General features: G+C 44.9%; 1 protein-coding gene across 12 annotated transcripts in view; it reads left to right on the forward strand.

Annotated features, from left to right (window-relative positions):
- Positions 1-12256, forward strand: part of SZT2 (SZT2 subunit of KICSTOR complex) — a 152033-nt gene that overhangs the window by 78308 nt on the left and 61469 nt on the right. For 10 of the 12 annotated variants that reach the window (XM_053245426.1, XM_053245432.1, XM_053245430.1 and 7 more), the window contains 9 exons: positions 1193-1313; positions 1405-1518; positions 2048-2248; positions 2330-2430; positions 3397-3538; positions 4186-4314; positions 8465-8669; positions 9211-9323; positions 9637-9865. In XM_053245426.1, coding sequence (XP_053101401.1) covers positions 1193-1313; positions 1405-1518; positions 2048-2248; positions 2330-2430; positions 3397-3538; positions 4186-4314; positions 8465-8669; positions 9211-9323; positions 9637-9865 — 1355 coding nt within the window. The remainder of the gene's footprint in view (positions 1-1192; positions 1314-1404; positions 1519-2047; positions 2249-2329; positions 2431-3396; positions 3539-4185; positions 4315-8464; positions 8670-9210; positions 9324-9636; positions 9866-12256) is intronic. The other 2 variants (XM_053245429.1, XM_053245428.1) reach the window with 2 other exon arrangements.

Consider the following 12256-nt stretch of genomic DNA (forward strand, 5'->3'; position numbering starts at 1 on the left):
GTGCATATCATTGGCCTGTGCTGTGAGTCTCAACACCTCAGAGTGCCTAACAGGATCTTGGTGCATCTCACAAGAGCAGCTGCTACTTTGTCAGCATTCTCTATGAATGGCCCCATTCAAGAGATATGTTGAGCTGCCATGTGGGAGGCACCATCTACATTCACAAGACACTATAAGTTGGATTCTTTTGTCTCAGCTCAGGCAGGTTTTGGCAGGCGGCTCTTCCAGCAAGTCCTTCCTCTCTGAGTAGATGTAAGAGTTCCCTCCCAGTCAGTGGTTCTAAGGGCTGTGCTGTGGTATATTCCCACTCAGATGTCCTTGAACTCAGCTGCAAAGAATGGAGCATTTGGTTACTTACAGTGAAGGCTCCTTCTTCTGGCTGTATTTGAGGACACCTGGACCCGCCCATGGAGTGCTCACACCTACTCAAGGGAAAGCATTGGGAGGCAAAGTTTGAGATTGTGTTTCCCCCCCCTCTACTTAGAGATGTGTTACTTCACCTGTTGAGTTTTTACTTATATTATGGTTACATCTTTTCAAAGTAACTACCGTTTCGCTTATATTTGGCCTAAAAGAATTAGGTGGGCTTTTTCCACCCCCACCAGGCTCTTAAAGGTTTTGTCTAATTTGCATAGTCCTGCCTTAAGCCACTCACTCAGTGGGGATAACCCACTCCCTCAGATGTCCTCAAATACAGCCACAAGAAGAAGCCTTCACAGTAAGTGACCAGTGCTCCAATCTGAACAGAAATAGAAGGGGGACACATTGCTCTCTGATGTTGCTCATCCAATCTTGTTAACAAAAACTGGGGAGTGAAGAGTTTCTCCTTGAATCTTCTCATCAGCAGAGGCCCATAGTGAAGGAAGGAAGCTAGCATTTCTTTGTCTTTTATCTTTTATTCCTCTGATTTGGACTGCCCTGAATCTCAATCTGTTTATGCTCAGCTGCAATCAGAGGGGCATCTCCTTTAGTTGATTACAGTCTTGTAGTTACCTGGGGGACCATGGGGAAATGCCATCTTAGAATGCTCTATCATTGCAGCCAGCTAAATCTTCTCTTCCAAGCAGGCTAAGAAAGAAAATGGCTGTCTTCTTATTTGAGGGGTGCACTGAAACACACAAAAATGGTGTAGCAAGCAAGTCTAGTAACACAGGTTGCTAATCTTGTATCTTACTTTGGATCCTTATTCCAGCTCTATCCCCGCGATCTGATGTGCATCCACACCATGCTTGCCTTTGAGTACATCAGCCAGCTGTGCCAGAACAAGGACTGGGTCTTCCCAGCATCCGACCCCAAGGCCACTGCTGCTGAAGGTGATGCTACTAGTATGGGCTTTCTGGGCAATTATAGGTGGGGTTGTGCCTATGGGCACGGTCACAATTACAGCCCTGGTTATTATTGTAGGTTGTGATGCTGAAAGCGGTTCCCGTGTCCATGAGATCCCTTTCCAGTTTGACCTCATGAAGCTGCTGCCAAAATGTCAACAGATTGAAATGTTCTTTCTGATGCAGACAGGAGGCAAGTTTCCTTAACTTTAACACTTTTTGCACATTTCCCCTTGAGGAAGGGTTGAAAGGGGAGAAGGGACATCCAGCACATCTGATTTTGGGCTCCAAACCAATTTTCAATGCTGCTGTTCAACCCTGGAATGGGTAAGGCAAAAATAAAGAAGAGCATCTCTGAGCACTTGCAAAATGTATGTCCCTTGCATCTGAATAACCACAACCCCTGTCCCAACCACCTGGGCTTAAGATTTGGACTAGAGAGCACATGAGTCCTGATACCTGTCTTTTAGAAACTAACTTAACTTCCTGTCATGGCTGCTACTGAGATTGGGAGGGGGAAGAAGGATGATGAAGAAAGGGAGATGATTTTTGAACTACTGAAGCTCCCCACAGAGCCATTTCCGTTGCTTTTTGCTGGGCTGGGAGGCTGTTGTCTTCCTTGGCTCTTAGGGGCTGTCAGACTTGCCTGCATGGTGGGTGGGTGTGCTGAACTGGAGTGCCAGGGAAAGGATTTGCTCATACTGGTGGTCTTTGTCTCGTAGCAGAGGAAGATGGGGTCACAAAGGACTCTTCTTTCTTGCCCAATGAAATGCTTCTCGGCCTCTTTCATGGCTGTCTCCAGCATGACCTCAGCGACAGGGAGATCACTCTGTCGGGCACGGAGCATATAACCTTCATGGAGCAGGTGCTGCAGCGGGACCGAGATGGCCACCCACCCCCATTTATGCTCCCAGTGATTAGAGGTAAGAGGGATTTGCACACCTTGTCTCCGCCTTACTCCCTTGCTCTGCTGGCTTCTGACTTCCTTGCTCTCCTTTCTGCAGAGCCTGCAAAATCCTCCTTGCCCCCTGAACAACGAGATTCAACTAGCACGTACCACTCTCTTGGCAACAAGGATATGGCTACATCTGCAAGTAACCACCAGGTACATCCACCTTCTGAGCTCAGTTCCAAACTGCCCAGGATGCCAGAGCCCTGTAGACTTAGTAGTTTCCATGTCAGTCCTGTATTTAAGAAATTGCAAGTCTGCTGTCCTCTTCCTATTTCATGTTTACTTTTGGTTTTATTGATGTGATTCGGTTTCTGATGAGAAAATGACTTATGGCACGTGAACATTGGTGAGTAGGCTAGACAATCTGCTGCAGTAGCTTGGCCTGCACCTAGTATGGTATGCAGAAGCCTGGCTGTTAGTTTTTAGGATTAGTTGAAGAGTCGTGAAAATGCATCCTTCTGCTTGTTGAAAGGGAGCATCTGGTCCTTCTCAGCGCAACAGTTCTGTTTCTGTTAGATGACATTCTTTAGTACAAGGTGCTGTGTGAGCGAGTGATATTTATTTAGCATATTTATATACTGCCCTTCAACAAGCTTCTCAAGGCAGCTTACAAATAAAACCATAAAGCCATCACAGCAGTGTTAGAACAGCAGCAAATTAAAAGGCCTGGGAGAACAGAAAGGTCTTCACCGATGTTGAAAGGATAGCAGCGCAGTTGCCAGGCAATTTTCTCTGGGGAGGGAATTCCACAAATAGGGTGCAACAAATGAAATAGGTTGATGTGGGAGGCAGTGTTCCTTCAGGTTCTCTGGTCCTAAGCTTTGTCGGGCTTCAAAGGTTAACACCAGCACCTTGAATTGTGCTTGGAAATATACTGGAAACTACATTGAAGTTTTTAACCACTAGCAAGATGTTCCCATTCTCTGGTCCCAGTTAGCATCCAAACACCTGCATTTTGACCGAACTGTTCAAAAACTGTAGTCTTCAAGGTCCAATGTAGGTTGTCTACATTTTCTATTTAAAATGTGTGCCCACATGTTTTCCTTGCTATGTTGGTGGGGAGCACAGTCATTGTATCAGAAAGCCATGCCATATCATATTGGCTTTACTGTATCTTAGACTCCAAACAATATGGAAGGGTCAAGTGATGGGATCTCATCAGCAGATGTGTCGGAGGCCCTCTTTCCCCAGTGGCGATGCTATGCCAAACTGGTCAACCCACAGCATCTTTTCCTCACCTTTCTACCAGCTACATTCCCAGGTAAGAGGCTCCCTGCACCAACAAGGGTCTTGAGCACTCATTAAAGCAAAGAAGTCTAGCCCTTAAAGTCAGACAGAGGTTGGACAGAAGCTTGCCACTACTCATTATGCATGGGGTTGTATGTTGAAGAAATTGGCCTGTGTCAAGGAAAGGTGAATCCTGACACTGATTTAAGTAATGTAGAGTTGCTTCATTTGCCTTTTTTTGGACAACTCATTTGGAGATTTCATCAGGCGTTGCCTACATACTTAGGAAATATTTGATCCCAGCCTCCTTAGAAGATTTATTGTAAAAAAAAAAAAAAAAAGGTACAAGATGCTGAACTCTTCACCTAATGCCAGAATTCCATCCTTGTGTGGTACGTAGGAAAACGGTAGCATACATGTAGCTCTGCCTATGCTTGATGCTGTGTATTCCGTGAATGGAGCGGGGTATGCTGACCGTGGATTTGTTAACTATATCCATATCAGATCATGCCATCCTTGTACTGCAACTTCTGCAGCTGCCTAGCTGGGTGATTTTTCCTACAACTCCAAGACTCTTATTCTCTGTGCAATGTACCACTGCTAGGGAAAAGAAGGGATCATTGATACACATTGGACCTGCTGTGGTTATGACAGCCCCAAACTCTACTTTCCTCCCCACAGACATACAGAGACTGATGGTTTATGGGCCAGATAAACCTTCCAAAGAGGTTGATCCAACACCTTCCCAAGAAGAGCAGGCGCTGAAGACTGCTGGGTTGCTTCCTATCGTTAGTGTCACACCAGCCAATGGTATCAGCATTACTTTGGCTTATTTTTATAATGGTTGTGTATCTGATTCTTCATTAAAACTTAGAAGTGACTTACAAATAAAACAAACTCATCTTTGTTTTTGCAGCACAGCCAAACTCCTGTTCAAGGGGATCCAGTGGGTGGGGCGAGTAAGTGTTATTGCTCTGGTTGTAGACTGCCATATGCAATGACTTCTTTGTGATCAGGCAGAAAACAAAAGCAGGGGGACATTTACAAGGTTTGAAGATTAAAACAACTGGGGAAGGCCTAGTCTGGTAGTTGTGATCGTCAGGATTATTTGGAAGCTGTGCTATATGCATTCGGGAGCATATGTTTTAGAATAGAGTGTAGACTCAACTAGCTTTGAGGTCCATTTTTGCACTTTCAAGAGGGCCAAACTCCTATATTTAACTAGAGAGAAGCATCCCTGTCAATCTCATCTTTATGGACATATGTACACATTTGTTCATTACAGAGAGTTGTAAGCAAACATGGCAAACAATCAGGTAGAAGAGGAATTTGCAGCAATGCTTTTACATATATAAGAATGAAAACCTAAATCTGCTACAAATGAAGGAATTAGATCAATGCAGTAAGTTCATTTCAGAATAAGAGGATAGGTTGGCTAGAGGTACTATACCTCTTACATTTTATTTATATATCGCCCTTATATTTTTATTTATATATCGCCCTTCCAAAGGTGGCTCAGGGCGGTTTACATTAAAATAAAAAATACATCAATTAAAAGCAGATTAAAATTACAATTAAAACTAGATAACATTAAAACTAGATATCATTAAAAGCCAGGCTAAAAAGATGGGTCTTTAAGGCTCTCCTGAAGGCCTCCAAGGAAGACAATCCTCTTATATCCACGAGGAGCACGTTTCACAATCTAGGGGTGGCAACAGAGAAGGTCCTATTAGGTCACCACCAGATGAACTAGTGGCACCTGAAGATGGACCCCTCCTGATCTCAATGAGTGGTAGGGATCTTGTAGAGAAAGGCATTCCGTCAAGTAACCTGGACCTAAGCCATTCAGGGCTTTAAAGGTTATAATCAGCACTTTGTACTTTGCTCGGAAACATATCGGCAGCCAGTGCAACTGTTTGAAAACAAGCATAATGTGTTCTCTCCGGGATACCCCAGAGACCAATCTGGCTGCTGCATTTTGAAATAACTGAAGTTTCCAAACTACATACAAAGGGAGCCCTACGTAGAGTGCATTGCCATAGTCCAACCTGGATGTTACCTGGTGCACCACTGTTTTCAATTCATTCTCCTCAAGAAACGGGCAGAGTTGTGGAATTGGTCACAGCTGGTGAAAAGTGCTCCTGGCCACAGCCTCTACCTGAGGCACCAGGGAGAGACCTGGGACCAAGAGCACTCCCAAGCTTTGAACCTGTTCTTTCTGGGGGAGAGTAACCTCATCCAGAACAGAACATTCTATCCTGTCTTGTAGATTACGACCCCCAACAATGAGCACCTCCATCTTGCTTTGATTCAGCTTGAGTTTATTATCCCTCATCCAGCCCATTACTGCCTGTAGACAGGTCTTTGAGGGTTTAACACATTTCCCTGAGGAACTCCATATAGTAACTCCAATTTTGAAGAGCAACTGTCACCCAAGCTCCCCCATCTGGAATCGGCCTGAGATACAGGAGTAGAACCACTGTAAACACTGTCTCCCATCCCCAAATCCCTTGGGCAATCCAGAAGGATACCATGGTTGATGGTACTGAAAGCTGCTGAGAGATCCAAAAGACCTAGCAGAGTCACATTCCCTCTGTCAATTCCCTGGCGAAGGTCACCTATCAGGCCGACCAAGGCCGCCTCAACCCCATAGCCTGCTCTAAAGCCAGTTTGAAATGGGTCTAGATAATCAGTTTCCTCCAAGACTGCTTGGAGCGGGCCAGCCACCATCCTTTGTCATCTTACCCAACAGTGGAAGGTTGGTGACTGGCCAATAATTATACATCATGAGGGGATCCAAAGTGGGCTTCTTAAGAAGGGGTCTGACCACTGTCTCCTTTAGACAAGATGGCATCCTGCTCTCCCTCAGTGAGGTATTAATGATATCAACATGCAATTTCCAACAACCTTCCTGCAAGATGAAATCAGCCATGTTAGGCAAAGATCCAAAGAACAGATGGTAGGCTGTACCGCTCCAAGCAGCTTGTCCACATCCTCAGGAGTCACAAACGAAAACTGATCCAATCTAATTTTGCAAGAGGGATTGCCAGACACGCTGCTAACTGGACCTGCAAAAATATTGGAGTCCAGATCAGCCGGAATATGAGAGATTTTATCTGCAAATTACTCATTGAACGTGTCACGGTGAGACATTGTTTCCGGAAGCAAACTTGAAACAGAAGGGGCTTGAGTTAAACCCCTAGCAATTCGGAAAAGCTCTGCTGGAGAAGAACTTGCAGACACAATACACGCAGAATAGAATCACTTTCTTGCTGCACATGTTGCCATAGTATATGCCTTAAGATGGACTCTATACTGTGTCTTATCAAATTCAAAATAAAGAGTCTTCCATTTGTTCTCTAGTTGTCTACCTTGCTGCTTCAGCTCTCATAGCTCTTCCGAATAACATGGAGCTAATTTTGAAGCGGACAAGATTGGTGTTTGTTTAAATTCACACAAAGTTTAACTTAACTTATGAGGATATGTTGGAGTATGGATGGCAAAGTCCTCTGACCCCTGGCAGTTGATAATACAAAGCAAGTTCCAGTTCCTTCCATCCAGAAGAGTGATGCTTAATCTCTTTGCGTCTTTGGGAGGACTCCCCACTCCCAGATCTTCAAGTATTACCCTTGAATCTCCACCCCACTTATATTTTCATAAGGCTTCAGTAAAGATTAGAGAAAGTAAGTCAATACTCAGGATAGTTACTTTCAAGAACTTCTTATTCTGGGTTATCAGGAAGTAAATTAAACTCAGTGCAGCAAAGATTTTCTACCTGGCCCATCCCAGGTTAAGAACCCCTGCTTGGGAGGAAGGAGTCAGAAAGAGCTGCAGATGGACTTGGAGAGCTGCCTGATAGGGAAGGACCATAGTTCAGTTGGCAGAGCACATGCTTTGCTTACAGAAGGCCCCAGGTTCAGTCCTAGGCAAGGCTGGGAAAGACCCCTTTCTGAAATCCTGCAGAACTGCTGCCAGTCGGTGCAGATCATGCTGAGGTAAATGGACCAATGGTCTAAGTATAAAGCAGCTACTTACCTAACTAGCCACCTATATGTGATGGGAAAGATGCCAACCACAGAAGAGGCCCTTCTGCTGATCTGCAGTTTTCTGACCTCCTGATAATTGGTGATTCTTTTTCTTTCTTTCCCAGATGTCATTTGTTGTGAAATAAACAGATTTTAAATGTACTCAGAGATTGAGGAGGAGGCTGCTGCAATTAGTAGGAGTGCTTTCTCTCAAATGGAACCCACCCACACGCTTATTTTTGCTTTTTAGGTGAGGGCAAGTAGCTGGAGGTGAAAGGAAGTTGTTACTGCCGACTTAAAGTTTATCTCCAGCCATTTTCAACCACTTAAGCATATTGTAAGAGTTGATGTGGGATAAGAGAACTGAATTCTCAAATAATCAGAGTAATCAAATAACATTTTAAGAGATTAATTTATTTGTTTGACAGACCTGAACAAGTTACATTATGTGACTGAGAGAATCCAGTTCTCTCCCTGTCCTCCATGCCTTGCTGCCCATAAGATAAAGGACCCAGACTTTACAATGTGCGACCTTTTGGGCAGAGTGACTCCTTCAACACTGATAAACAATCCCAGAATTGTAGGATTATGGAGGAGGCTGCGGCTTCTGGCAGACCTTAGCACAAGCACTTCCCTGTAAGAGGAGGTGACATAGGTACCTATTTTTAAGTGGGGGGTGGGAGAAGTTCGGCCTTCCTGAGGTAGAAAAATTTTGCCTGTCCTACTTTCTGAGGGGGTCCTCCCACCCCACCGCAGAAACGGAAACTCCCCTATTCTCCCCGTATACAACATTGTTGGATAAGAGGACAAGCAAACTAACAAGTGCTCTGCTGCTTAGTAGCAGCTGCAGAAAGTGAGTCTTGAAGATGCTTGATCTCCTCTCTGCTGGTCCCGACTATCTTACTTCAAAAATAGTGCCTGTATCTTTCCTACAGAATTTGTTCGGGACCAAGGAGATCCAGATGCTGCACCAAGGAAAGAAGGGCGTATCTCCTTCAGCCGCCAGACATCTCAGCCTGATCTAGGTGAGAGCTGCCGAGCCCGCTGCCCTGTCTATGTCTACAGCTGCTCCTTGGAGCTGCTGCGGGAGCAGATGATCAGTCCCAGACCAGATAAACCTCTGCGGGATATCTTTTTCAGGTGAGCACCAAGGGCAGTGCACAGAAAGCTAACTGCACCGCTATATGTGGAGGGCAAATTTTGGGCTGTGAAACAGTGTTCAAGTACTGGGGTTGATGCAGTCACTTTAAAGTGCCTAGCAGTTTGACAGTGGCATGTATAAGTCTACGTACAGGTAGGCTGAATGATAATGTTGCCGCCAGGTCCTTAATAAGATGAGGGTAAGAATAGGATCAAGAGCGATGTGGTGATTAGAGTGTTGGAATAGGACCTGAGACCCAAGTTCAAATCCCCATTCAGCCATGAAACTCACTGCATGATTTTGGGCCATTACTTGTCTCTCAGCCTAACCGACCTCCCAGGGTGGTTGTGAGGATTAACATAACCATGTACACTATGAACCTTTGGGCTCTTTGGAGGAAGACTGGGATATAAACTTAAATACAGGAGAAAGAACTGTGGTTGTAGACTGAATGAGAAAGGAATTAGTGGGTGGGAGGTAGGATGAGGGAGGACTTTGGGAAGTACTCTTCCAATTATCATGGATGTCCCTGTCTTTCAGAAGCCAGTCTGTGGAGCGCCCCACCAGTGCTCCGTGGTTAGACCCCAAGCACAAGGAACTGGTGAGCTACTGCACCTTGCTGCAAGAACATTCCCACCAGTGCTACGTGAAAGGTAAGAAACAGAAGCACTGTGCAGGGAGGGGAAGGCAGATGTTGTACCTAGCTCTTGCGTCGCTACCCTGGCTTTGACTTCCTGCTCAAAAACCAGGAGAGAGGCTGGTCACTGCCTGTGTGGCTGTGATAAATCTGTATCCATCATACTTACAGAATGACCAGGGGCTTTGTGCAGCTTTGGGCAGAGACTTAATCAGCACAACTTGGGGTTCTTTCTTTTTCCAGTTTGTTCTTCCTGTTGTTTAACATGTTGACTTTATGAGATGCAGCTGCATGTCGTCCTGATGTCAAAACTCTCTCATTCTTTGCAGGGCTGTTCCGAAGCCTGCAACAGGGTCACAGCATCAGCTGCTCTGACCTGCTCATAGCCATGGATTACTGCGAGGAGCTTCTGCAGGAGATAGACATCACTAGCTTCCTACTTACGCTGTGCAACCATGTGCGCTCCTTCTGTGAGCGCCACCAACACCTGCCCACCAGATTGGAAGGGGAAGTAATGCATGCCTCCAAAGTGCGGGGTGTGCTAGTCTCTGTCTCCAGGTGGGATGGCTGTTTCTTAGCGGGTTCAGAATGAATAGTAGCTCTAGGGTTCCCTGGCACTGTCTGGGTACTTGGAAGTATGGTGCAGTTTACAGGGATTGCCTATGTTCTTTTTGGATGCAATGGTTGTTGCCTAATGTGAGACTTTGCCCTGGTTCACTTTTTTCCTGCCCATCCCTCACACATTAGAGGATTTCTGGTGTCCAGCTCTTTACACCAAGCAGGGTCTCCCTGTATAGTTTTGGGGAGATGCTGTAGGGCTCTGTTTTGGGGGTTGCTCAAAGTGTTGCTTAAGGCTTTGAATAAGGAAGGGGGAGTGCATATGCAGGCCAAATGTACAAGAGTGACAGTCGTTTCAGGAGGGCCTGCAAAACTGTTAGATGATGATCTTGACTTTTTAAGTTCTGTTTTCAAAACTGATGAAAAGCAAAGACAGATGAATGTAAACCTAGAAGAGAATTTAGCTTGATGTCAGAGTATATATTTTGCACACATAAGTCCTAGGAACAACACCTCACTTCTGCAAGCTAAAGGCGCTTAGGTAGCATTTCTTGGAGAAATTGTGGAGATGACTTGAAGGGTTGCTACCCACCAGATTTCATAGCAATGATTTTGACTTGGACTGACACAATATTTAGATGATTTACAATAGCCACAATTGAGTTGTGCACAATTTTTTGCGAATGCCCTACTCAAGCAATGAACATGCATCTCTTGTGCATGTTTCAATATCTTGAGAATTTATCTCCCTCATCGACACCCTTTGTAATTAAAAAGCTGCTTTGCCTGTGGAAAACAATTCTGAGAAAAAGAAATGTAAACAGTACGGGGCAAAATCTCACCAGGCAGAGTGGGCTGGAGAGAATTTCGAGCAGTCAAGTGCAGCATTTAAAAACTCTGCATAGCTTGCAGGAGTAGACTAAATTATGCAAAGTAAGCAAAAATATGCACACACTATTCAATTTGTAAGCATGTAATTATCTTAGTACTTGGTTTTGGATGTTTTTGTGTAGAGTACACATAGCTGTGTTTTCTGTGTTTTCAAACTATCAAGACCAAAGGTTACCAGAGTATCAGAACACAGTACAGAAAAATCTAGATTGTCTGAACATCAATTCTTCTACTGGGAATAACTATTCAAGTTGCAAATGTAAAGAATTTTTGGTATAATAAACTACCCACAGAATCTAGCCTTGCTCCTCTGCAATACCAGATTGGTTCAAAATAAGACCGAAATCATCCATGATTTGATCATAGATGAGGGAGCCAACCTAGCTTGTATAACTGAGACCTGGATGGGGAAGGCTAGTGATCCAGTTTAGGCCCAGCTTCTTCCACCAGGGAGTTATTCACATATGCCTTCATGCCATATGGTATCTAAGGAGCGAATTTGCTTTGCAGCAGATTTACAAGCTGTTTAATTCAGGGGATTAAATGGACAGTTCACATAGGGTCAGCTCCTCTTCGCAATCCCTGGCAAATCTTTTTCCTGTGTGTTCCCACTGGCTTACTCCCAGGTTTTTCCTCCAACCAATCACAAATCGCATCAGAGAGAAGGAAAGTGAGAGAGCTTTTTTGTTGTTAGTTTGAGCTACGGAGGAGCAGAATATTGGCATGACAAATTGCAAAAAGCTCCATCAAACAGCAGAATGCTTAACCCTTGCCTTTGTGTGACTGCCTTCATTACCTCATGTTTCCCTCCCACCCACCCACACCCCAGACAATTTAAGAGGCAGGGGAGTTTAAAGCATAAATCAGAGCTTTCTCTCTGTCATGAAGAAAATTGCAGGCTAATGGAATCAGCACAGGCAAAAAGACTCAGGTTACATCCATTCTGCATATCTAAAGCCTATGTAAACTCCCCTTCATTGAGTTTTGAAAAACTCTGAATTACTGGCATGGCCACTCTACACATCAAGGAGAGGTGGTGGGGCATAACAGAAACATCAGATTTCCTCCCCAAAGCCACTGAAACTAGAGGATTTTTTAAAGCCTGGCATATTTCAGGATAAGCCAGAATGCGCAGCCTTGATTCGGGGTGGGGGGGTGGGGAGGGAGACAGAGTCCTATATGTACTGGTCCCTGATAGCCTGCAGCTACTTCGGAGTAAATACAGCTAATATGTGGACTAGCCCACTCCATTCTGGAGGAAGTTTGCAGTAAAAGCCCTGTGTGTAAAGCCTCCAGGTTACTTGGTTGTGGAGCAGGCTGGGGGAAGTGGGTGGGTGGAGTGACTGTGGTCCATAGGAATATCATCTCCCTTGCCAGGGCCCCTGTGAGACAGTTGACTTATATTGAGTGTGTATTTCTGAGACTGGGAACTAGGGAGAGATCAGGGGTTCTGTCGGTGTACCATCTACCCCGCTGCCCATCTGACTCCCTAACTGGGCT

This window comes from Hemicordylus capensis, chromosome 4, assembly GCF_027244095.1.
Source record: "Hemicordylus capensis ecotype Gifberg chromosome 4, rHemCap1.1.pri, whole genome shotgun sequence".
Taxonomy (NCBI): Eukaryota; Metazoa; Chordata; class Lepidosauria; order Squamata; family Cordylidae; genus Hemicordylus; species Hemicordylus capensis.